Source organism: Natator depressus, chromosome 6 (genome assembly GCF_965152275.1).
Source record: "Natator depressus isolate rNatDep1 chromosome 6, rNatDep2.hap1, whole genome shotgun sequence".
NCBI lineage: Eukaryota > Metazoa > Chordata > Testudines > Cheloniidae > Natator > Natator depressus.
In genome coordinates this window covers 119762049-119788440 of record NC_134239.1, presented here as the reverse complement: position 1 = coordinate 119788440, position 26392 = coordinate 119762049, and the positions used below count along the sequence as shown (strand labels likewise).

The following is a 26392-nucleotide window of genomic DNA, read 5'->3' as shown; positions in this document are numbered from 1 at the left end:
GCAAGTTAAAGAAGTATGGGCTGGATGAATGCACTATAAGGTGGGTAGAAAGTTGGCTAGATTGTCGGGCTCAATGGGTAGTGATCAATGGCTCCATGTCTAGTTGGCAGACGGTGTCAAGTGGAGTGCCCCAGGGTTCGGTCCTGGGGCCGGTTTTGTTCAATATCTTCATAAATGATCTGGAGGATGGTGTGAATTGCACTCTCAGCAAATTTGCGGATGATACTAAACTGGGAGGAGAGGTAGATACGCTGGAGGGCAGGGATAGGATACAGAGGGACCTAGACAAATTGGAGGATTGGGCCAAAATAAATCTGATGAGGTTCAATAAGGATAAGTGCAGGGTCCTGCACTTAGGACGGAAGAACCCAATGCACAGCAACAGACTAGGGACCGAATGGCTAGGCAGGAGTTCTGCAGAAAAGGACCTAGGGGTGACAGTGGACGAGAAGCTAGATATGAGTCAGCAGTGTGCCCTTGTTGCCAAGAAGGCCAATGGCATTTTGGGATGTATAAGTAGGGGCATAGCGAGCAGATCGAGGGACGTGATCGTCCCCCTCTATTCGACATTGGTGAGGCTTCATCTGGAGTACTGTGTCCAGTTTTGGGCCCCACGCTACAAGAAGGATGTGGATAAATTGGAGAGAGTCCAGCGAAGGGCAACAAAAATGATAAGGGGTCTGGAACACATGACTTCTGAGGAGAGGCTGAGGGAACTGCGATTGTTTAGTCTTCAGAAGAGAAGAATGAGGGGGGATTTGATAGCTGCTTTCAACTACCTGAGAGGTGGTTCCAGAGAGGATGGTTCTAGACTATTCTCAGTGGTAGAAGAGGACAGGACAAGGAGTAATGGTCTCAAGTTGCAGTGGGGGAGGTTTAGGTTGGATATTAGGAAAAACTTTTTCACTAGGAGGGTGGTGAAACACTGGAATGCGTTACCTAGGGAGGTGGTGGAATCTCCTTCCTTAGAAGTTTTTAAGGTCAGGCTTGACACAGCCCTGGCTGGGATGATTTAATTGGGGATTGGCCCTGCTTTGAGCAGGGGGTTGGACTAGATGACCTCCTGAGGTCCCTTCCAACCCTGATATTCTATGATTCAAGTAGCACCATTATCCCCCTTCTCTCAACCAGTAATTCCCTCTTTTCTCTAGAAGTCGAGACATTAGAATAGGGTGACCAGATGTCCCGATTTTCTAGGGACAGTCCTGATATTTGGGGCATTGTCTTATATAGGCACCTATTACCCTCTACTCCCCGTCCCGATTTTTCACACTTGCTATCTGGTCACCCTACCTAAGAAGCAAATGCGCTATTTCAAACCATACATGGGTGGAATTGAATACAGAATCCTCCACACTGGGACCAGCCTGTTGCTCCTTGAAGGCAATAATAAAATTCTTTTCAGTGTCAATGGAAACAGGCCCCAATGCCAGGGAAAATGGGTTCCATTTCTACAGAGGGGTTGAGGATTTGAAGTATTTAAATGCCTGTTTTCCCCCTCCTCCTTACTGCCCCATCCCTGCCCCCTATTACCTCACAACATCTCTTTTGCTTAACAGTGATACCAGCATCGGCACCATCAGAGAAGAGAGAAATCACAAATGGGGCAATGGGAGGTGAGCCCTTCAGTGGGGGACAGAGAAAGCAGTTGGGATGGGGGAGGGGAAAGGATGAGAGAAGGAAAGAGAGGCCTACGCTTGGGGGAAGGGAAGGCAAAAGGGGAAGGAGAATGAGCCCCAGAATGGGGGCAGTGGGTGAGGGGAACAGAATGGTGCACAGAGTAGGGGCTGAAATTTATCTAAAATACCTGGGGTTAATACTGATGGAAGGTTTCTATTCTGGCCCTCTCTGATATGTCATCTAGATCTCTCCAGTTTCTCCTGATCTCTTCTGGTTTCCTCATCTCCCTATTCCTTACTTTTCCTCTCTAGTGCTTGCCTATCTTTGCCTGACCCTCACTGCTCCCCTGACCCAGCCTGTTATGAGCTTATGGAAATTTGGAGGGGTCACTGGCATTCACCTCTGAAAGGCAGCTCACTGCACTGTGGATATGTCTTACCAGTAAAGACCCCAGGACAGACGTGTACTGCTATCAATATTCACTTCAGGAAGACTGCATCTCCTCAACTGATTTTGCAGATTGCAGTTCCACATAACCTTTGTTCACCCTTCCATCACTCTGATTGATAGATGGCTCTGGTGACTGTGTGACGGTCTTTCAACTTGCAACCTGGGAGTTTCTCCCTGGGATCCTTGTGGTGACAGTTTCAGAGCATTAAGTCATTGAAACTACTTCCATCCATTCTCAGTATTCGGTGCAGAAGCACCTCTAGCTGAGGGAGAGGTGCTGGGGTGGAAACTTCCAATTGCACATTTCACGTCACACAAGTAAGCATAACAATATTCCGGACATAGCAATAGCCTTGTTTACCCTGACAGTGTACAATGTATGTTCACACATGATCAGCTGTTGACACACTAGTTTCCTTGCACAGAAAAGTATGCACCCCTAGAGTGGGGTTTAAAATAAAGAGCTTGCACCCTGCCAAGCATGGTTTCCAAGCTCCCATGCTAAAACAACTAACCAGAGGTGTGGATCCAATTCCCATTGACTTTAATGGGTGTTGGACTGAGCCCTTGATCTGTACAAGTGACCCCAACTCACCTGGTATTGTGGAGATTGATGGTGGATGCTTTCCTGCACCTCACAGGTCTGTCCTTGAGTAACTTCTCAAGCACACAGTATGGCTGAACCTTTCCCTTTCGGCCTGTGTTCAGAAACGTCCTCTTAGCTGAATACACCTCTCTCCCCATTCTCTGCTGGGGCATTTCCTCGGGCTAGTTCTTCTGCTTCCCGGTCTTAGTGAATTCTGATTGCCTTTGTCCCCTAATAAATCTGTCTTTGTTTTATATGCATACATGATGCTTGTGGGCAGGGAAGTATAGCCTGTTAAGTATGGCCCAGGGAAGGTATTTAGTTTTTCCCAGGTTGCTAGGTGGGGGTTTGAGGTGGTGGTGGTGGTGGTGGTTGAAGCTGAATGTAAAGATGATGCGTAGGCTCTTGCTGGTACAGTATGTGACCACCCACCTATTCCATGGTTTAGGTTGGAGTAGGCCTGGGCTCATGTCCCTTCACTGGTTCCCAGTCAGCTTCTGTTCCCAATTTAAGACATTGATCCTCACTTTCAAAGCAATTAATAGATCAAGCCCCAGCTATGCCAAAGACCAAATTTTGATCTATGAACCTCTGAGCTCTCTGGGACGATGCGGATCTCAAAGCTCAGGATGAAACTTGGGAGAGCTGGGAGCAAAGCATGCTCTGTCAAGGGGATCCAGCCATGGAAAAGGCTTCTGGAGATCCAATGAAGCCAGAATCTGACCATCTCTAGGAATTATTGCCAAGCCTTCCTCTTTGAGAAAGCCTTTCCACTATAAGGGACACTCCCAGTTCAAACAATCTCTTCTACTTCCAAAACCTTAACAAGTCCCGCCTCTCCCCCCCCACCCCAAAAAAAAAACCAATCCCAAATCCTACCCCAGCAGAATTTTGACCCCTGAAAGGGAGAACAGCCAGCGTCTCCATGAAGTCCTAGTGCTATTGACTGTACACGGAAGGCACTCCAACACTACAGTGATGGGCTGCAGTATAAAACCCTAAGCTAGATAGCTAATATGGAGGTCTCCTAATTGTTTGAATTTCCTATTTTTAGTACAGTTTTAAAATTTAAAAAACCTAATATATTGGGGCAGGGAAGGGAAATGTGGTGTGACTTTTGAGGGGGTTTCAGCTAAAATGCTGACTTTTGTGTTTTGCCATAGCAAAGCCGTGGTTTTTCCAACCTTTTGCTCTGGCAAACAACCAGCCTTTGCTTTGTCTGGGACTCAAGGTTCATCTCAAGCAACATTTGTTCTCTCTGCGATTTTTGGCATCCTTTCCGTCTAATCCTTCTTATGTAAGATGTTATCTGAATCATGGGTCATACCTTCCGTCAGTTTTCAAGGGCATGTGATTTTTACTCCTTATCGTTCTACTTAATTAATGTATTGGCTCCCTTTTTGAGGGGGTGTGTGTGTGTGTTGTTTCATGCTCTGTTGCCTTGCTGCAAAACTACTTCCATGTCTTCCAACCACATTTGTGAGAGCAATTGGAAGAAAAATCAGGATTTTGCAGGAAACATGGCTCTCAAATTGTATTGAACTGGCAATTAAATGAATGCAGTAATTGCCTTGATTTTTAACTCAAATGAGCCACTCTGAAGTTTTTGGTAAAGGATTCCTACAGTACTGTCCAGAACCCTCCAGGAAAGAAAACCTTCAGGATTTCTAAATGGATTTCTTCTGGTTCACATTCCAAGTTAAAGGTGCAGTTAACCACTGGGATTAGATTCTGGCAAGAGAACATTTCAGAAGCGAGAATCGTTTATCATCTTAAAACCCTGTAATGTGCCAAAGTTGCCAGGGCCAATTCCAAACTGCATTAACCTGTCCCTCCACAGGGGCTCTGTAAGTGGGTGAGGGCGGGCAGGGCTGGGGCCAAAGGGACACCTGATCTCCAGGGCGACCCCAAACTCTTCAAGGGATCCAAACATAAGTTAATACTTACACTTGCCATCATTAACCTATGAAATTTCCCTCATTGCAGAGAAATCCTCTGCTGCACAAGGTGGATACTCACAGTGGCAACCTGACTCTTGCTGCCCTGAGAGGGGATAGGCCAGGGGTTGAGAAAACAGGTGGAGACATCATCTTTTGCAGATTTCCCCTGGCCCTGTGCTGAGTGCAGCCATCTAATGCAGCAACCATGTAGAACTGCTGTTTGCAGAGTTGTTGTAGTTGTGTGGGTCCCAGGATACGAGAGAGACAAGGTGGGTGAGGTAATGTCTTTTATTGGACCAACTTCTATTGGTGGAAGAGAGAAGCTTTCGAGCTCCACAGAGCTCTTCTTCAGGTCAAGTCGTCGTCTTCTCACCCACCTTGTCTCCCTCATGTAGATGCTCTGCAAGCTCAAACTCCTGGGTTTTCTAGCCCCTCTCAGGGGGAATAACCTGCAGGTGAGACTTCCCCAAATGATCATTACAAACATATTGTCTGAGATTTAGCATCCACCTAATAGAGCCTCATGTAGGGCCAAGGTACATGATAATTATAATGATAGCCATATAGTAGCCTCCTGATATAGATGGAAGTTTGAACAGTGGGGCCCTAACCCTGAAGAAGGGGTTTTTTTGCAAACAGGCCCTGGACAGTTTGCACCCATCTCTAAACATAGCCAGGGTGCCGGCGACTGGTTCTAGTTTTTTTCGCTGATGGCAATGACTCTGCTTGGTGTTTCTAATATCCCAGGCTCTGTTCCAGCTGTGGTTCTGTTTAATGGAGAAGCTTGTCGCAAAGTAAAACCAGAGCGAACCGTGAAATATATTTCAGCAGCCATGTGTTTCTTCTGGTCGAATCAAAGCACTCATGCCAATGATTCTTTTAAGCCAAACAAAGTATTAAGAGCATGAGCCTGCAGGCTGCTGACCGTCCCCGAGGGTACATCTACACTACCCAATCTGGAAATTACATCTCCAGCTGCAAAGGTACTTGCGCTAGCTTTGATCAAGCAACCGCACCTAAAATAGCAGTGTAGCCGCGGTGGGGTGGGCTAACCACCTGAGTATGATCCTATCTGAGACCCCGAGTACGTACTCGGGTGGCTAGCCCACGCCACCACAGCGCTCTAGCTTAATCAAAGCTAGCGTGTGTCCATCCACCTGAGACAGAATCTACACCCCCAGACTTCAGGGGGAGCTGAGTGCTCAGAACCTACTAAGACCAGCCCCAAATCCGTTCAAACCCACTGAAGGATAAACCTACTGTATTCAGTGTGTCTCAGGGTGTGAAGCAAATAGCCCTGTTGAATGGATGAATTGCGTGCATGCAATAGCTCGATGTAAAAATAGCAAGTAGTAAAACTGTGGATGGGACAATTGCTTTATATAACATTTCACTTGCAAACTCTCCCAAGGAAGATAACAGATAAACTTGGTTCCAGAGGGATCAGTCCCAGCTGGTGCAAACTGGAGCAGCTCCAAGGTTGCTCTAATTTAAGCCAGCCCCATAGACACCATTCTGCCAATTGGAGATCAGTGCGATTTTGCGCCAGCTAGGCCCCCGGCTCCTACAACTGACCCACACTGGAATAGCCTCTTTAGGGTTGGGAGCAGTTGGCCTAAAGCCAACAGGGGAATTTCTGGGACAGCTTTAAGCCCTGTTGGACTGGTGCAAGGAGGACTTAATGTAGGCCAAGGATCTGGCCCTTCAATGTCTTTGGTTGTGACCTGAAGGCATGAGGAACAGGTATCTTGGATGCTGGGTTTATATATCGTTTGTTTTTTAAACCAGAGTAAAAAAGATTTTCCTCTTTGAATTCCATGTTTTCTAACATGAGTCCAGCAGAGAATGCACATCTCAGTGTGTTGGAGTGTGTGGCCTCAACTTGGAAATAACCGCAATGCCTGGAGTTAAAAAATGATACCCCTGGCTATTTGGAGTGTGATGTTGCATTAGCAAAGAACACATCTCAGCTGTTTCACTGCTTTAAACAGTCCTTCCATTCCACGTGAAAATAAATCCTCGGCAATTAACAGGCTATTAATTGAATGAGACCTCATGAGATCCCCAAACAATCACCTGTTTGTCTGCCATGTACTAATTACAACTGATCAAAGTGCAGGTCTGGGTCTCTCAGGAGGAAGATCTATTAAACAAAACATGGTGGCTGCTTCCAAAATGTGCAGGGAACCGTATTGTCTGGACTGTTTATTTATTTCCAAGTGCACGTATTACACAGTGTGTTTGTGTTAGCACACAGCAAAGACTTGGTGGGCAGATGGGAATTGTAATTGCAGCATAGGCTCAATGCCATGAGTCCTTGTTGCCATTTACTCTGTGATAATATTGTTCATGATCCTTCTCCTAGGGTATTGCTGGAACTGATTTCATGGATGGGGAAGTAGTTGGCCAGCCTTAGAAATGCTTCCCTTTGAAACTGAGCAGCAGTGGGAGAGCTGGAAATTGCATGGGAGGCTTGCCTATGAAAACTGGATTCCATTAGCTGTGCTGGGGCATCGGGTTGGTAAGGAGATTTTTGAACTGTTCTTTGCCACCACTCCAGCCAGCAGAGATCCCTCAGTGGAGAAACCACTCTACTGGTCGCTGGGGAACTCCTGCTGCCTCGCATGATTGGTTTTTAGGATGGATTTGATTCCTGCTTTCCGGGCTTTGGGCAGGTAGGTCCCTTCAGTAGAAGCTGCTTTAATAGTGGAATCTGGATTGCATTTGTTTAATATTTCAGGACTGTTTCAAAAAGCCTGTGGCACTGAGGCGAAGCCTAGTTCTAGTTTTGATTTTGAGCAAGACTTGCAGTCAGAAGGAAATATCGCAAGACTCCAAGGGCTATTTATTGTGATCCACTTGATTCCTGAACAGCGGTAGGGCAGATGGGTCTGTTACCCAACTGCAAGATAGGAGTCAGGTCCTCCCATCTTCCAGGGGCATTATGAGGATGAAATCCATTAATGACTGTGAGGGGATGAGGGCAGTATAACTTACCTGGATAGAAACAGGGAAGAGGGGTAATTTCCTGATGATAAAGGTACTGTGGGACTAGCAGCACATAGCCACAAGAAGGTGCAAGGGGGAAGGATGAAATACCAAGAGGTAGCTCAAAGAAGCCACAGTACAGCCCTACAGTGGCTTATGAGAACTACATTTTTCTGAGATATTTGTTATAATTCCCTTTTGAGAAATTCTTATTATGCCCACAGCAATCTTTTTGTCAGATAACATCCTGAGCAGGCCAGGATTTGGGGGAGTCCAATGATAAGCAGAGAGGAATAAACATTCAGCAACGTCACCTAAATAAACATGGCCCAAGGGAGGAAGGATGGTCTATTGGTTAGAGGGCTTGCCTAGGACTTAGGAGACCCATGTTCAATTCTCTGCTCTGTTACAGGCTTCTTGAGTGACTTCCACCAAGTCACTTAACCTCTCTGTGCATCAGTTCCCCATCTGTAAAATGGGGCTAATAGCAATGATGATAAGTATAGCATGATTAACCCAGCTGCACTGGCAATGTTCCACAGAGGAAAGACTTGGGAAATAGAGCAGAGAGATGTGGAGATCCAAGGTTCTGAGGGTATTTCTTTCTCTAATACATAGCACAGACTTCCCATTAGAAATGCAAAATGTTTTTTTAAACTTCAGTCATACTTGGGGGCTAAATAGTGATTTAATTTACTGAGGGGGGGAGCATTCGGGGGAGAGACAAACTCCATTTGTAGCCTAGTCTACGCACAGGTTTTGAACCAGTATAATTACTTGGGTTAGGGGTGTGATTTTTTTTTTTTAACTGAAGTGGTCACACTGTACAATCCCTAGTGTGGACACAGTAATACTAGTATAAGGGTGCCTTGTACAGCTAGAGCTCGTAACACTTCTAAAGGACATTTATACCCACACAACTGCATCCGCACTGCAGGGGTGGGGGTTCCTACTGCTTTAACTTGACTGCTATTTTTAAAGTGGCACAACTAGTACGTGTGGGAACAAGCCCGTTCTTAGGGTATGGCTGCACTACAGAGGCTATGCCGGCGTAGCTATGTTGCCATAGTAATGCTGGCATAACCCCATCTTTCAGATGCAGCCTCACCAGCAGAAGGGGTTTTTCGATCAGTGTCAGAACGCCGCCTCCCCCATACGATGGTAGCTAGGTTGACAGAAGCATTCTTCCGTTACATAGCTGTGTCTACACTGGGGGTTAGGTTGGCATTGCTACATCAGTCGGGCGGGAGGGGTTTGTACACACCTGATCAATGTTGACCTAACTTCTAAGCGTCGACCAGGCCTCACTAAAGACAAAAACCCAGTTCAAGGCTCCCAAAAGCTTGAAGTTCCTGAGGCCCTGGCCATCCCCTGTACCCAGGGGATGTGTAGCTTAAATGAACAAAAACTACCCAAAGTTTTGCTTCTGTTGACGAGTGCTTTGAACCCACAAAGTTCAACTAGCTGTGAAATTCCCTGAAATGGGCTCTCCTGACCCAGGGCTTTGGCTGTGTCGTGTGGTTTGGAGGGTTTTTCTTTTCTTGTTTTAAACCAGCAGAGTCACACTGATTCTACAGAGTGGGCCGAACTCTGCTGTCAATCACAGCCTGTGGGTTGAGCTGTACACGTCAAACTCCACATTCCCCTTCAGCCCCAGTGGAACTCCCATGAGCTCACAGAGGTGTTTGCACAAAGAGCAAGGGTAAAAAGTCTTTGTGCCATAAGTAAACTCTCAGTATTTCACTGTCTCATTCAACATCACTTTTTATACCTCTGCTGTTTCTGCCCTTTATTTCTCTTTCCTCCCCATCCTCATTTCTCTCTCTTCTCTGTCTGCCTTAATGCACAGGGAGGAAAAGAGCAGTTTCTTCCTTGCAGCTATTCCCACCCATCCATCTTCCAGAAGCTTGACTCCTCCCACTTCCCCTTTTCAGCTGCAAAAACGCACACAGCAATTAAATAGTTAATGTTGACATCATAACTGTCATCGTTGGGCTTTAGGGTCAACAAATAATGAAATGCATAGATTATAAAGCCAAAAGAGACCTTGTGATCATCTAGTCTGATAATACAGGCTCTAGGACTCCCCTGAATTAGTTCTTATTTGAACAAGAGTATATTTTTTAGGGAAAAAAACTTCCAAACCTAAAATTGCCAGTGATGGAGAATCTACCACAAAGCTTGGTGAGTTGTTCCAGCGGTTGACCACCATCACTGTTAAAAACTTGTACCCTATTTCTTCTTCTTCCTTTATGCCGCTTTTCCTGGTGAGGGTCGCAGCGGCAGCATGGAGAGTAGGGAGAACCAGACCGCCCTTTCCTCCGCAACAGGTTCCAGCTCCTCCTGGGGGATTCCCAAGTGTTCCCAGGCCAGCCGGGGGATATAATCCCTCCAGTATTTTCCTGGGTCGGCCTCAGGGTCTCCACCCAGTGGGATGTGCCCAGTATCGTTCCAACGGAAGCCTCCCAGGGGGCATCCTTACCAGATGCCCGAACCACCTCAACTGGCTCCTCTCGATCCAGAGGATCACCTTTTCGGGCTGGGCCCAGCCAGGTTACGTGGGTAGCCTGAACATCAGACGCTCGCCTGACACCACCCCCAGGGGTAGGTCCCGGTATTGCTAGTCCAGGCAAGGTTTGCATGGTCATTTTTGGGCTTTCATGAGGGTCTTGAGGTGGATCATTTTTAGGCTGGAACCTCCCCCAAACTATTTGCCTCGGGTGACCCTACCAGGTGCACTAGGCTCCAGGTGGCATAGTGGGTTTGTCGGAACATGCAAGCCCCTCCACCACAACAAGGTAATGCTCCTCAGAGGGAACTTGCCCCCTATTTCTAATCTGAATTTGTCTAGCTTCAATTTCAAGCCATTAGATCTTGTTATACCTTTGTCTGCTATATTGAAGAGCCCTCTGTTATCAAATTCCTGTGCCCCATATCAATACTTATGGACTGTGATCACCATCCCTTAACAATTCTCTTTGTTAAGCTAAGCCGATAGACTCAAGGAGCTCAAACATTAAAAAATTGGAAGACAGGCCTTCTAAACAGTCTGGTGGCTATTCTCAATCGGGGCTGGTTAGGGAGTCCAGACTCCACCAAGACAGTGTTTTCACTGTTTGCTTGCAGGCTTGAGAGGACCAGGCTGCATCCTGTAGACTCAAATCAAATTTAGAAGGTTCTCCTGGCACCCAGGAGGGGCACAAATGCTTCTGTAGAACCTAAATGGGCCAGGTAGGCCCATGTGTACATCTAGCATGCATGGTGCTTGATGACACCTCCATTTCAAACAGCAGCGTTTCCTCATGAAAAGCCACCCACTTCCTTTTACAGTAAGAAACTGAATCAAATCAGTGGTGATGTACTCAGTAAACCAGAACTGTAAACCTCTCCTAAACCAAAGGGTTGGGAGGAGGAACCGCCCCAGCTTTGCATGAGACAGGTAGAATAATCCATTTTCAAACAGGACCAACACCTTTTCTAATCCTGCTCATATAATGTTCTCCTACCCCAGTGATTTGCTTCTTATGTGACCTTTGATCTTGTCACTCCTTTTTTAAAGTCAGCCAGCTCATTATGGCATTTTGGTTCATACCGGGCAGCCACTGAAATCTAGCCATTTGTGATCTTTATCCAAAGGCACTACATCAGCTAGCAGTGACTCAAAGAAGCTAGAGAATGTTTGACACTTGGGACAGGCAGAATTTTGCAAACAGTGTGTGTGTGTATATGGGAGGGATATGATGTAAATCATGTCATCATGGGTCTGCTGCAGATAAAACAGCTGGGAGAGCAATTTTATCATCACTGTTACTCCTGGTTTGTATCACTTTTGAGCTAGAGTGTAGGGAAAATCACATCTCAGTGTGGGATGCAAGAGAAATGATATTTCCACAGGACTTTCTCCTTTCGGTCTAGTTCTTACAATACTGGACCAGTGTAATCTGCAATAAACAACTCTGATCCCAGTGGGTTATTATAATATTTTGCTATAAGGAAAAAATAGTTTCCCCTTGTTTAGCATCTCCAAGATGTGTTGCTAGAGACACTGTCTTCTGTGCATCTCCTCCAGAACCCAGTAATGATGGTTCTTCTGCAGAAACAAATCCAGCGGGCTGATATCTTTTCTGGTTTTCCTCATTGTCTTTACCTGCCTTTCTCATTTTGTGAAGATCCTGAGCAATTTTTTTTTCAGTGTCTTCCAATAATGTTGTCAATAAATTGAACAGAAGAGCAATCCAGGCCAGGCCAAAGATAATCCAAATGGCCACCAAAGTTCGGTAATAGGAAGGATAATTCCTGTCAGGCTGTTTACCTGAATACAAGGAGAAAAAATAGAGAAGAATCAATTAAGAAGTTGAATTCAATTTGCCTGACTACAATTGGTTGAGCTAGTGTATTGGTCAGAATATTTCATGTTGAATACTTTGAAAAGGACACTAAGATGTAGTGCTTTGCCTTATCTTTCCAAAAGGAATAGAACTGTGCTACGTTTTCCACTGGAGAAATGCTTTACTGGATTGGCATGTAGGAGCTAACACAGGCAAACCCAATAATTTGCAATGATATACCACAATGTAACGATATTATATTAGAATTGAGATACTCCAGGATATGTTTTAGTAGCAAGCACAAGGACAGAGTGCAATTGGAGGAGTGTAGCTGAAATGTACCATGTCTACCAACTTATGCCATCTCCATAGACTTACCTAGCAAAGTGGGATTGTTACCTAATAAATAGCTGTCACAAATAGCAGACAACCTTGCATGTATAGGAGAAACCTATAATTCATACATTACTTGCTGCAGGGCCTACTCCGCTAAAAAAAGAATGAAATGCAACGAAAGCAACTGTTGAAAACTCTCTACCACATACTGAAAACTGAAGGCACAACTTTCCGCATTTGAAACCACTGGATTGATGTGTATTTCATGCAGTCTAAACCTTTTAACATCACTGGGAGTTCTCCACCTGCTGTTCTACACAGGTCATTTAGTTTGGCTTCTCAGACATAAGCAATCCTCCAACAAGTGAAGCTTTGTTCCCACTCTGTTTAGTCACGTGTAACCTTAATAGTACAATGCAGCCAAGACGGCTCACTGAAATGTAAACTTCTGCTTGGCTAACACATAAGGTCAAAACATCAGCATGGAATCTTCAGAGTAACAGGCCTCGACTCTGTAAGTGTAACTGCACCGTGTGCAGTTTACATTGTGTGAATCCAAAACCTTGGCACTCAAAACTCTGCTGTTTTGCTACATTTTTGTAGCGCAATTAAAGGGGGTGGATTTGGGTAGGGATTTGGGTATCTGTGACACTCTGCACCCCATATTCACCATAGTAATATGATTGATATGATTATTATATAATTATGATGCATCTTGTACGAGGTATGTCATGTGAGGTGTCTATAGAAGTTATGATTTGCTGAATATGATTATCCTATTTGTATGAATGTATCATTTTTGTATCTGGAGTTATCAGTATTGACTATGTATTTGTATTTCACATGTGCTTGCACTTGGGTAACACTCGCAAATTTTTAGGCCTTGTTTACGCTGCCACTTTACAGCACTGAAACTTTCGCACTCAGGGGTGTGAAAAAACGCCTCCCTGAGCGATGCAAGTTTCAGCGCTGTAAAGTGGCAGGGTAGATGGTGCACCAGCGCTGGGAACCGTGCTCCCAGCACTGGTAGCTACTCCCCTCGTGGGGGTGGGGGTGTGATTATACAGCCACATTAAAGCGCTGCCGTCTGCCAGTGCAGTGTGAATGGCCTATTCTAGTTGAATGACCTATCAACAAAGACAATGAGTCATAGGGAAAGCTTATCTTCGCCTGATGAACTGTCCTGGGGATGCTTCAGTCAGCCTCTGCATAATAGCTATCATGACTCACCAAAGCATGGAAGGGCATTTGACTAGATCACGTGATACTGAACTCCATTTTGGTTCCTGTATTTTTCCACAAACTGGACTAGGAACTTGGCTTGGAACAAAGGGTTTCCCGCCATATGGAAGAAGCTATAAAAGGGGGATGTGAGATCACCAATTGGCCTCACTCCCCACACAAGAGAACACCTGGAAACACCTGAGGAACAAAGACTGAACTGGAGGAATTGCTGGTCCCAGGCAGGAAAGAAGGAAGTCTGTGTATGTGGACTGTTTACACTAACAGGGTGAGACACTGCTTAATTCAAATCCTATCTAGTATATTAGGCTTAGATTGAGTTTTTGTTTATTTGCTGGGTAATGTACTTTGATCTGTTTGCTATCACTTATAATCACTAAAAATCTATCTTTCTGTAGTTAATAAATCTGCTCTTTATTTTACCTAAAACAGTGTGGTTTGAGTGACGTGCTTGGCGAGAAATCTCAGCTCAGCAACGAGAGTTGGTGCATGTCCACTTTCCTTTGTAGAAGTGGTGGACTAGGTAATAAATCCATATAGGTCAGGACAGTACAGCTCCAGGGTCCTAGGCTGGGGAGCTGGGGGTATTTTGGTTGAAGCCTCTCTCTTGTTAGTTCATGAATGGCTCTGGGAGCATTCATGCAATCTAGTTGGGTGTGGGGCTCCACATGCTGTTGTGCTGAGTGATAACAGCACCTGGAGGGGCTTGCTGCTTGTCTCTAGTAAGGCATTGTGAGAGACAGCCCAGGCTGGAGAGTTCAGAGGGCAAAATGTGAGAGGGAACCCAGACTGGTAAAACAGAGGGTTCAGCAGTACCCCCGTTCCAGGTTGCACCCTGGGAGGCCCATCGCAGTATCTGTTTATCTTTTCTCTGGGACAAATATGGCCCTGCAGACATGTGACAAAGCAGGAGAAACGTGCAAAAGTTTGCCTTTCTGTTCTTGTCCCAGGTCCTAAGTAGCTGTGCAGCTATGGTCCTGATGTCTGCCTGAAAACATTGTTTAGAAGGGAAGTGTAGCTCTGAGTACTAGGATTTACTCTGAGGATCATTTTTCATGGATAATTCCATGTGGGTGGAATGCAGAGAGTAAGAGTAGCCCCTGGAGTGGAAGCCTGCATGGGTGTGGAGGAGCCCTAACCATTATGAAACTGGAGAGGGGCAGGATGGAGGGAACCTTCCTTGAGGCCCTGCCCCTGTCATGCTCCTTCTCTGAGGCCCCGCCCCCACTCGCTCCATCCCCCTTCCCTCAGTCGCTCGCTCTCCCCCACCCTCACTCACTCTCACTGGGCTGGGGCAAGGGGTTGGGGTGCGGCAGGGATGAGGGGTGTGTGTGAGGGCTCCGACTGGGGGTGTGGCCTCTGGGGTGGGACCAGAAATGAGGGGTTTGGGGTGCAGGAGGGGGCTCAGGGTTGGGGCAGGCGGTTGGGGGTGCAAGCTCCAGGAGAGAGTTTGGGTGCGGGAGGGGACTCCGGGCTGGGGCAGGGGGGGGTTGGGGTGCAGGGTGGGGTGAGGGCTCCAGCTGCGGGTGTGGGCTCTGGTTTAGGGCCAGAAATGGGGGGTTCAGGGTGCAGGAGAGGGCTCCGGGCTGGAGCAGGGGGTTGGGGTGCGGGGGTGTGTGTGAGGGCTCCGACTGGGGGTGCGGCCTCTGGGGTGGGGCAGGAGATGAGTGGTTTGGGATGCAGGAGGAGGCTCAGGGCTGGGGCAGGGAGTTGGGGTAGGGAGGTATAGGATGCAGGCTCTGGGAGGGGGTTGGGGTGTGGGAGGGTGTTTGGGGTGTGGGGTCCCGACTAACCGCAACTCCCAGGAAGCAGCTGCCAGGTCCCTGCAGCCCCAAGTTGCATGGACAGCCAGGGAGGCTCCGCACGCTGCCCTCGCGCCCGCAGGCACTGCCCCCACAGGTCCCATTCGTCACAGTTCCCAGCCAATGGGAGCTGCGGAGCCAATACAGGGTGGGGGCAGAGCACGGAGCCACCTGTGCCTAGGGGCCGCATAGACCTGCCGGCTGCTTCCGGGAGCTGCATAGAGCCAGGGCATGTAGGGAGTCCACCTTAGCCCCGGGCCCCCGCTTCGCCGCTGACCAGACTTTTAATGCCCCAGTCAACGGAGGCTGCCAGGGTCCGTTTTCAACCAGGCATTCAGTTATTTTAAAGTACCCATTTAATTTGGACCGGGGCAGATGTCACAGCCAGTTCTGTTGCTGCCTGTGCCTTAGCCCTTTATCTTGTGAGGTGCGGAATATTCTCAACCCCACAGTGACTTTGATGTTCCAATCAGAATTCTCTCTCTCTCTCTTCCTCTCCCTCTCTCTCTCTCTCTTTTTTTTTTGGGGGGGGGGGTGCGGAATTAAGGGCTTGTGAAAGAAGCTGGATTGTCAGCCCCAGAGACAGGAGTTTATTTACTCACAAAAGAGGTAGAATATAGGCAATGTCAGTGCAAGTTTCCCCACACCATTGTGCCAACACACCTCAGCCCTGACCTGGAGGGAGTCCTCACAATGGGTGAGAAGGAAAGACAGTCAGTCTCCATGCCCTTCAGTTCTTGGCTGAATTTAAGCTTGTCGGCAGAGGTGGTCTTTTTGTGCTGTGAATGGCCTGTCCATTGAGAACTGGAGTGAGACCTCCAAACTCAATGCACTTAAGCCACAGATCTTCTAGTACCAATACAAATGCTGTTTCCTTGTCATTTCTCTGTGGAGAGGACGTCTGGTTGCCAACGTATTACCAGGACAGGCACTGTGGAGGAATCTGTTCACTTTGACAAAATCCAAATATTGGATCATTTCTGCTGACAGTGGTTTGGACTCTGGAGTTCTCTTGTGCGGGGCCTCTTGAGGGGTTCATTCCAAAAGCAAACAGAGAGAGAATATTTTGGTGAGAAATACCTGAAGGTGGTTGTAGAATGCCTTTGCCTAGCTAGGCTGTGTTTTATAGGGTTTAACTTCAGGAGAACTTTTGAACTTGTGTGATGTCCAGGAGGGTCTAATGACGCATAGGGGATCCCAAGAGTTAATTTCTATGGTGACTCATGTTAGTGGAGAAATAGGTCTCCATCCCCAGGATAAGCTTTCTATTGCTCACTCTTCATCAAAAACTGAAGCTGTGAAGAACGTTGTTTAAAAATTAGGCATTTTAAAACAAGCCCTGATTATTTCTTCACTAACTAAAACACATGAATCAGATATGCACGTAAGATTTTGTAGTTGGGACACCCCTGAGTCTCCTTTCTTGCTCCCCAACTTCCTCCCCCCGCCCCCCCCCCAACCATTGCATCTTTTTGTTCTATGTATAAAGCACCATGTTTCATAGTGTCTAGGCATTTGGGCACCCTGAGCCATTCTGGGCTGCCCCCAGGAAACTGGTCATTCCTCCTAGAATTACAAAAGCTAGAGCTGGGAAAGACCACTGAATGCAGCATTGCTTCCTAGTGTGCGTTCGCTTGTGCTTTGTCCCATCTCCTTTTAGTCACTACAATGGTAATTCTGCCACCTTTTAATTCAGAGAGAAGTACTGTTATCTTTACCTACTACGTAGTCTCCAAAGCCAATGGTGCTCAGGGTGATAAATGCAAAATAAACTCCTTCACTGTAGGACCAGCCCTCCACCACCTGGAAGACAAATGACGGCAGACACAGGAACACTAGAATGCCCATCACCAGGAAGAAGAGAAGGGTCAGAAACTTGATCTTCTTCTGAAAAATAAACCAACACAAATTGCGGTCCACTTGGACACATGAGGAAATCCTACACAATGTGAGTATTTTGGATGAATAGCTGGACAGGAATTTCTCCCAGGCCTGCAGGAGTTAAAGGTTGACACAGTCATACAAAAGGACTATATTTCCCATGAGGCACCATGGCCTCACTCTCTGGTGAGGAGAGGTCACCTATTATAGCCATTTCATAGCCACAGTGCATCATGGGAGATGAAGTCCAGCCCCAGAGATGAATGACAGCATGAAACACTTGAACTACAACTCCCATGAGGCACCGTGCTGACATTTCAGAATCAAAATGTTTGTTTTCAGCCAAAATATTTCAGATTTAGTTGGATTCTGGGTGTTCAGTTGTTTGACCCAAAAAAATTTAAATTTTCCATGGAAAATTTCCAGCCAGCCCAAATAACTGTCACTAAGGCCCAGATCCTGGACTGTGTGGCGCTGGCTTTCCATTGGGGGAGCACCCCAAGGCTGGGGGAACTTCTGGTGGTGGAGAGACAGTGCAGCAGCGTCGGCACCATCCCTTCTCTTTGCAGTCAAGAATGGGGGGGCCTTGCTGGGTTTGGTATATGCTAAAATTTCTCTTTTCTTTTTGTAGGTATGACATTTACAAGTAGAAATTGGGCTAAAGGAAAGGAAACCGGACAACCGTAGTACCCACACTGGAGAGAGCGAGGTGAGCTGTATACTCCCCAGATCCCTGGTTGGTGCAATCCTTCCATTCCATGCCTATGGAATTTTTGCAGGCCTGGGGAGGGAGGTTTACCTGTTTGAAGGATGAAGGGAATTAGCTTTAGCACTGATATCGCTTTTTATGGGAGAACTCAGATTACTCATTAGCCCCAGAAGAATAACTCCCACCACCTCAAAAGCAGTGGGGAGAGCAATAGGAGGTGCTAGAGAGTCTGGGTATGTCTACACTGCAGCTGGTATCGAGCCTCCTTGTGGTAGCGGAGCTTGCGCTAACATGCTAAAATCACTGGGTGGGCATTGCTGCCCCGGCAGAGGCTCAGGCTGGCCACCTGCGCTCTGACGAGTCCGGGTGGCTAGCCTGAGCCTCCACTGGGGTGCCACAACCACCATGCAGCTCTTTGTAGTGTGCTAGTGTGAGCCCTGCTAGGACAAGCCTGTCTACCTGGGGTGGAAGGCTCGCACCCGGCTGCAATGTAGACATATCCTCTGGGACACAATCAGCCTTGAGAGCCCTTGCCTCCAACTCCAAGAGACCCATTCCCATCTTTCAACACATTGACTAGAATGGCCCTCTTCTGGTGGGCTGTTCGTTCTTTGTCTCTGACCCCGTGGAGCGGCTGGCTCGTGGTGTGACAGCAGGCAGTTTAGGCCATTAGGATACAGGAGGAGAGGGGTGGGGTACTTGGAATCTTGGAACTAACAAGCCGTGCAGTACACCTTGCATCACCCCAGATATTTTGCTCAAATTTCTCATATTTTTGTAGGTGTGGAAGATATTTTGCATGTATGTCTTTTTCCCCACACCCTTGTCTCATCTCTTTAGAGTATAAAATGTTTAAAGCAGGGACTCTCTCTTCATATGCATTTGTACAGCGCCTAACACCGCTTGGGTGCATAAGTAGCGTATAAAGTAACTCAGATATATCTGGAAGAAAACCCAATAGCCAGCATACAAACAATCCTGGAGAGAATGAAACTGATTACCTTTTTCATTCCCTTCTCATACAGCCATCTCCCAAGCCTTTCACACAGCAGAGAAAGCATCTTACTGACCCGGTGCAGGAAAACAATATTAAAAGGGATTCCAAATGAAGCAAAAAAGACACAGAAGATCTGGCCAGCAGACGTTTTAGGACACAGGGTACCATAGCCTGTTGAAAGACAAAAAGGTGACAGGGAGCATTCCAGTGAGCCTTCTCCTTAGAGCTTGGGCTTCTAATCAGGTTGCACATATAAACACATTCACACGTGTCCCACTTCTTGCATTCATGCCAACACAGCTTTAGCACATCACGAGCATTCCTCGTGCTCCAAAGTCAGACTCACGCTCTTTCCAATCAAAGCAGAGAGACTGATTAAATGACAGGTTCTGCATATTCTTAGGGTTCAGAGAGTGCTGTGTTTGGCTCCAGCCTGGCCTTCATTTGAACTACATTATAATCTGAAAGCAATCTACAAAAACACACTATCCACTGCTACAAGTATGCAAGTAGATACAACATGGAAAGAGAGAAACCAGAAGTTAGGGGATCTGGAAGATGTCAAGGCTGGAGTTTGGGCTGTTTGCCGCTCAAGGATCAGATAAGCCCCATTCCTGAATCTTAACTCCCATCTAATTTCTTATCACGCCATCCCTCAAGGATCAGCGTACAGCACTGCACTAAGAAACCCACTGATAATTTTGGAATATGTGGAGTTGGCATCAAAATCCTGTGCCTTCTCTTAATTTAGTGACTCTAAAAATTGCAATCCCACAACTTCCCTCTTATTTTAATGGCTCTGGGAATCCCAACTCTTTAACAGCTGTACATAATATAGTATCACCTTATATCACAACCCTTCATCCCAAGGGATTATAAACATGCCATGTATAGGTGTCACTTCCCCCCACCACTGAAGTGCAGCCACCTCTTATATCCAATTGAAAACACAGAGATCAATTACATAGGCAGAAAGTGGAATTTGGCCAGGACACCAGGGCTAATAACCCTCTGCAAAAGAACCTTAATGGTTATAAATGGCCAGGACTTTAACCTTAAGTCCCATTAGAAAAATGGGACATTCCAACATCACAGGCCTCCTCCCACCCCCGCCTGAGCGTAAGGCCGACAGACCCCAGCCTTCTGCAGGCGGGATCGAACCTGGGGCTTCTGGAGCTTAGTGCATGAGCCTCTACCGCGTGAGCTAAAAGCCTCTTAGCTAAGGTTGTAGAGCAGACTCATTTTCTCTCTCTAAGTGGTCTCGGTGCCACTAGATGGGACAGAACCCCACACCTAGGAGGTGTGTGGGTTACAATAGCACCATACTAAAGTACTGGCTCAAGTACAGGTCGGAGGGAAACATGCCACCTAGGGAATGTACAGCATCCCATTCTGTAGCACAGTGGGTTTTCCTTGAGGGAAAGGGGCAGGGTCTGACCGTGCTCAGCTTGTGAGATCTGATGAACCGGAGCCTGGAATGGAATGGGCTGCTGGGAATAAACACACAGCCGTTAATAAAAACAAGCGAGCAACGCCTGGGATCCAACGTGTTCCTGGTGTTCCGCTGACGTCACCGAGAATGCAGCACCATTCTAATGGGGGAGAGTGGACAAACGTAGCCACGCTTCAAACCCACCCAGTTAACTCGGATCCAATGAACTACGGCCTGAGCAGCTGAGTTACAGTGGTACAGTCCCTCTACTGTGGACACAGTTATATCAGCATGAGGGTATGTCTACACTAGAAACGCTACAGCGGTGCAGGTCCATGCGGGAAGGAGAATAAGCTCTGCAGGTGAAAGGCATTGTTATACCAGTATAAGTGCATCCACACGAGGGTTTGTACTGCTATAACTACATCCGTTTAAAAAAAAAACCCACACCTTCCTGACATAGTTGTACTGTACGAAATCAGTGTGTAGACCAGGCCTTTAAAGATAAAGAATTTATTTACACCAGGGTTGAATTTGCTATCAGGTGTTTTTGAAGGGGAGCAATACCTGAAAAATGAGACAATGGCTGCATAACTCTAAGAATTTACTGTAGCATGTCCCCTCCCCCATAGCCATTCAGCTGCTGCAAGGCGTGTGTCATATAGGGATAGTCCCAGGTTTTGTTTGTGTCCTTAGTGTGTCAGTGTCCCTGAGAAGTGGCGCTGTTCCAGCACAAGTCAATCTCTGACTGATAATACAATGGTCCTATTTACGGGGGAAAGAAAATAAGACACTGCCCTAGTTCATTGGCCTTTAGGCCATGGGAACTTTCACTGTTGTCTGCCTGTGTTACCAGAAGGTTGTTGCATTCTCCGTTTGGATGAGACAGAGCTATTTGTCTTCATCTCACTGCACTTTTGGCCTCTTTCATCCAGATCAAACACCTTCCTAATAAGGATGTAAACATCGGTTAAAAAAGTTAACCAGTTAAATGATTAAAATTATATTAACTGGTTAACTGTTAACCAAGGTCACTCCAGCCAGCCTGGCAGGGCAGAGGTTGGGGCTGGGATCCCTCCGGCCAGCCAGCTCAGGGCAGCCGGGGCTGGGGTCCCTGTGGCCAGCTGGTGCCTGGGCTTCTCTCACCTGGCTGAGGCTGGAGTCCTGCTGGCTGGCTGGCCTGGCGTGGACAGGGCTGGAGTTCCTCTAGCCGACCAGTACGGCCAGGGTTCCTCCTGCCAACCCAGTGCAGCCGGGGCTGGGGCCCCTCTGGCTGGGTTAACCGTTAAGGTCCATTAACAGTAAGCCTAATGCTTACCCGGTTAACCATTTAACCTTTTACATCCCTACTTCCTAGTTAAGCACTGACCAGGCCTCTCTCTCTAACTGTCTGTGATATCCTGGGTCACAAGATGGTTCTACCAGGTTGGTGGAAACCTCTCGGCCACACGCGATTTTGGACACTATTTGGTTTTTGCCTCCAAGTCCAGCAGCCTCAATTTCTGTTAGCTTTAAGGACAACACTGTGCTTGAATTGGCCATGATGGTATTCACCTTGTCCCTCCCCCATCTTTTCTCCTGGCAGCAGTGAAAATTGCAGGTATGCTGGTGCAGTATGTACTATAGTAATGGCTTTCTACAGCCCAGCTGCGTTCAGTTGTTTCCTATCATTCTTTGTTGCCTTACGGCTGCCTTGGAAAAGATTTACAGTTAGTTTGACCTAGCAATGAAAACCAGGGAAAGCCAAGTCCATCTTCCACCCATGACTGGCGGCTCAGCTAAGGTTTTAACAGATGATTCTGTGGCTAGAAAGGAACAGACAGAGAGGGAAGGGGAGGTTGAGATGTAAAAGGCCGTTGCCACGTAATAAACTAAAATAATACTGTGAACGATGAATTGTGCAGCTGTAAAGCCTCAAGGCCAAGTCAGTTGCTGCTTCTCATCCTGGCCCATGAAAAGCGGTAATTCATAGCCATGGCTCGCAAGGCCATGATAATCTATTGTGATCATCTGCCTGTGTAGCACAGGCCAGAGAAAGTCCCCAAAATAATCCCTAGAGCGGAGCTTTTCGAAAAACATCCCATTTTGATTGTAAAATTGTCACTGATGGAGAATCCACCGCCACCCTTGGTAAATTGTTCCAATGATTAATTACTCTCACTGTTAAAAACATATATTTTATTTCCAGTCTGAATTCGTCTAAAGCACAGTCACTTACAGCGATAATAACTATATTTGGCAGAGGGGAAAAAAGCACCAAACCTACCTATGGTGGATACCACTGCACCCACAAAGAAGAAGGAGTTACTCAAATCCCAGTTGCTGACCTCAGTCTGTGATTCGTTTCCGACAGGATATATTCCTCTCTGCACAGCGTCAGTCAGGTTCTGTGAGCGAAACCCACGTTTGATATGAACACCTCCCTGTTCTCACAGTCCATTGTGATAAAACAGAGGAATCAGCCCTCCACGACCCTTTTCCTGTGAGTATCCATAGATCGTATGCGTCAGTATGCAAAGTTATAGGCAAACTCTGCTGCCAATACGAGTAGCACTCCTGCTTCCAAGGAGGCCACCGACTCACCAGCAACCAATCAGCATTTCAGATAGTGCCATGTACTTACCTGATCATTTAGGTGGGAGCTGGAATGGGCCCTATGAGAGATCACTTGGGTTTTTTAGAACTAAGTTTACTGCCACTGACCTAGCATTATAGTGTTTTATCCTAAATTATTTGCATCAGAAATGCAGAATCATGTAAAAGGCTTGTATAGGCTAAAGCAATTCAACCTGCTGCATTTTTACATTACTGCCTTGTTATTTTCCATCCCTTGGTCTCTTTGGTTGGTTCTTCCTCCCTGTGTCCCATAGCTGGGCCCTGGCAGTTTGGGAGATATGGTTCTCCATGGTGCAATTGTAAGGAACACTCCCCAGCACTTCAATCATTCCTCTGAATTCTTTGACTTTATTTTAGGAGACTAAAGCAAAAAAAAAGAAAAATGATGCCCTACTAGCTGTATGTTTTCCCTCCCTTCCAGATTCTAACTGTTCAGTACTTATTAGGGACTGTAGCTAGTCTGCCAAAAGAAATGGAGACAGCAGTTGTTAAAACCGTAGGGTGATGACATTTATGGTTCAAGGCTCACCAGCGCTTTGGAAACCTTGTTGACTTTCACACTAGAAAAATAAAGGGAGGGAATTTATCACATGGGATTTCTCATGAACGTGAGGTTTTTTTCATGTGATCTCCCAGGTTTACATTTTACTTACTATTTGTAAATAACCTGCCTGCAAACATACTCTATTTTGTGAAGATAAATTTGAACACCGTGAATCCTTTAAGTGTACAGCCAGGTTTTCAAACACCAACCCTGATCATTTAAAACGAAACAACATGTAACGAGAAATCCTTACTTTGGGCCTGTAAAATATCCTGGGCCAATGCAAAACAACACAGGCAGATGCAAAATATACTGACCCCGATTTTTTCATCCAGTGAGCTGCTCCCAGGGCAGGACCAGAAATAAAGATGGGTTTATGCCACGTTTGTGGATCCCTGATCATGGCCCCAGCTTGTGTCCAATTCAGGCCATGGTGAAACTTGGAACAGCCTCAAAACTGCTCTAAGTTATGCCTAGCTGGCAGTGGCCCAAAAGGGCAGTTCCAGCAACCCAGGATTGCCAGAGCAAACTCTCTGGCCTTGCTCCTCTCATCCAGCCACAATTCTATGCTAGGAAGTGCAGAGCTGTTCTGCCAGGCCTATATCATTTAGGGATTCCCATTGTGCACCGAGAATCTGAAGGAGAACTAAGCCAGCTTTATGGTTGCTGTGCACCACCAGGATGAAATAAGACCACTGCATCATCAGTGAGACTCAGGGCCACTCTGTTAAATTCTGTGCACTGTTATATCCAAGCAGTCCCACTGAACTCAGTTATGTGCGGACATGGGTGTGAGAGCAGAATATGGAAATTGTATCTCTTGTTCATTCAAAAATACTTAGGAAGGAAAAGGTTCTCCTAGTCATAAAGTAACAGCAATAATATACTTTATTCTTAGGGCATCCATACAAAGAGAAAGCCAGTAACCTCTGTATTCATGCAAATCAATATACACCACTCTTCAAACGTATTTTGCAATCCCCTACCTGACAAAGCAACGGAAAGGCTCAAATTAATTCCTACTTTGACATACGTGAGCTTACATCACGGACACATTTGGCTCTGTATGATATCCACTTAGCAAAATTTTATTTTAAGGCAAAGGGACAGATTCTGCTTTTTTACCCCAATATAAATCCAGAGGAACGCCATTGACTTAGGTGAAATGTATCTAGATGTACAGTGGTGTAATCGCAATCGGAGACTAGCCCAAAGTATGTCATACTATCCCGTTATTAATTGTTCTCCATGTCCGCTGAAGGTAGGACAAGAAGGAATGGGCTTAATCTGCAGCGAGAGAGTTTTAGGTTAGATATTAGGGAAAACTTTCTAGCTGTAACGATGGTTAAGTACTAGAATAGGCTTCCCATGGAGGCTGTGGAATCCCTGTCATTGGAGGGTTTTTTGAAGAACAGGTTGGACAAACCCCTGTCAGGGATGGTCTAAGCGGTTTAGTTGGTCCTGCCTCAGCGCAGAGGGATAGCTTAGATGACCTCTTGAGGTCCCAGAAAGCTCCAGCCCTACATTTCTATGGTTCCATGAATATCCCCCTTCCCCCGCCAAACACACACAGGATATTTTCAAAGATGAATTTTCTGACACCTTCCGTCTTTCTCTGTTCTAATGCTAAGTGAGGTGCGTCTTTTAAGATAAAGCGTTAAACGAAAGCTGCTTCCAGCTGTGCCTGCCCTTAGCAGCCTGGGGAAGCAGGGCTGGACAACTTGCTCTATGACTGATTTGATACAGACACAAGCCTAGATACATTCCAGAGATGAGACTGGCCAAAGGCTAGACACAAGATCCAATCAATTGCACCAGAATGATCTCACACCATGGCTTCGCTCCCCTGTCCCCGAGAGTCAGGAATGGCAGAGGTGGTTTTTATTTGTTTTTATTTGTCGTCTTGGTTTTGAACCTTTAAGGGGTCACATTTTCTGGCTTTTCTTCCCAAGCCTGGAGGGCTAGAAACTTACATTTTTATTTCAAATGAAAGCTGAGATTCTCATGTAATCACATGACTCCAGGACTGGGGCTTTAAGAAAAGCACCAAATGGCACGGGATTCATGATAAAATTGTGAGAGTTGGTGATGCGGGGTGGTGCTTCTGTGGAAGGTTTTGTGGGGAGCCGCAGCAGAATTTAGGGGTCCATGCTGGGGCTGCGAGCCCAGCTTTTTGTGCATGGCAGCATGCCCGGGGGTGGGTGGGAGCAGGCCCCTGTAAGAATGGGGTCAGAGAAGCCACTGCTATGCAGATGCTCCAGTCCTTCTGGGGACGGGAGCCGTTGCTGCTCTGGCCAGCTGCCCAGTGTCTGGCCTGTCTACGCAGACTGTACACTGGGCTCAGGATTCACCCATCAGTGGTTAAAATAAATCTCCCCAATGGATGCACAAGAAAAGGCACAACACTCGTTACCTGCATGCGGCACAGAAAATACCACGTAAGTGAAAAGCAGAGGCTGGGTTGCATGTGACGGCCAGAGAAGCCACCAGCCTACGCTGCCGCAGCATCCCTTACCTTCACAAACTGCTCAACCTCTGCCACAGTGAGGTGCGTGAAGTTCTGCAGGAACGCCTCCTTCATTTGGATTACTGCCATTTTCTGTTCTTTCTCGGCATTCTTCTCCAGAGCCCAGAATCCGATCGTACCCAAGAGTAGGTAGGTGGCGTAGCTGACCACCAGCAAACCGGTGTGGATTGTGCCACTGCACATGATACTCTGCAGGCAAATGTGAGGGAGGATGGGGAATGGTCTATATTTGCACATAACTCTCTAATGTAAACTCCCCGTAGATCAGAGCCCGGGAGTCCGGGCCCCGCCCAGCCGCGAGGGTTTCCCTGGGGATCACACGCAGACACAGACAGCAAGCTGTTGAAACCATTTAGGGGGAGAGAAAATCTCCAGCTCCCTTGATGTAGCGCTG

At 46.8% G+C, this 26392-nt stretch overlaps 1 protein-coding gene and 1 long non-coding RNA gene across 3 annotated transcripts in view; one reads left to right on the top strand and one right to left on the bottom strand.

Moving 5' to 3' along the window:
• LOC141990220 (uncharacterized) overlaps positions 1-22787 on the top strand; it is a 31370-nt gene extending 8583 nt beyond the window's left edge. Inside the window, exons 2-5 of one of the 2 annotated variants that reach the window (XR_012640110.1) lie at positions 13561-13758; positions 17079-17240; positions 17805-17882; positions 22665-22787. This is a non-coding gene — a long non-coding RNA (uncharacterized LOC141990220). The remainder of the gene's footprint in view (positions 1-13560; positions 13759-17078; positions 17241-17804; positions 17883-22664) is intronic. The other variant, XR_012640109.1, reaches the window with a different exon arrangement.
• Positions 11571-26181, bottom strand: LOC141990219 (potassium channel, subfamily K, member 16-like). Its single transcript, XM_074957202.1, has 6 exons — positions 25987-26181; positions 22578-22698; positions 18884-19050; positions 17868-17972; positions 17011-17179; positions 11571-11896 (listed from the first exon to the last, which is right to left on the bottom strand). Exons 1-6 carry the CDS (start codon positions 26179-26181, stop codon positions 11571-11573), a joined length of 1083 nt encoding a protein of 360 aa, XP_074813303.1.
• Between the last annotated feature and the right edge of the window lie 211 nt (positions 26182-26392).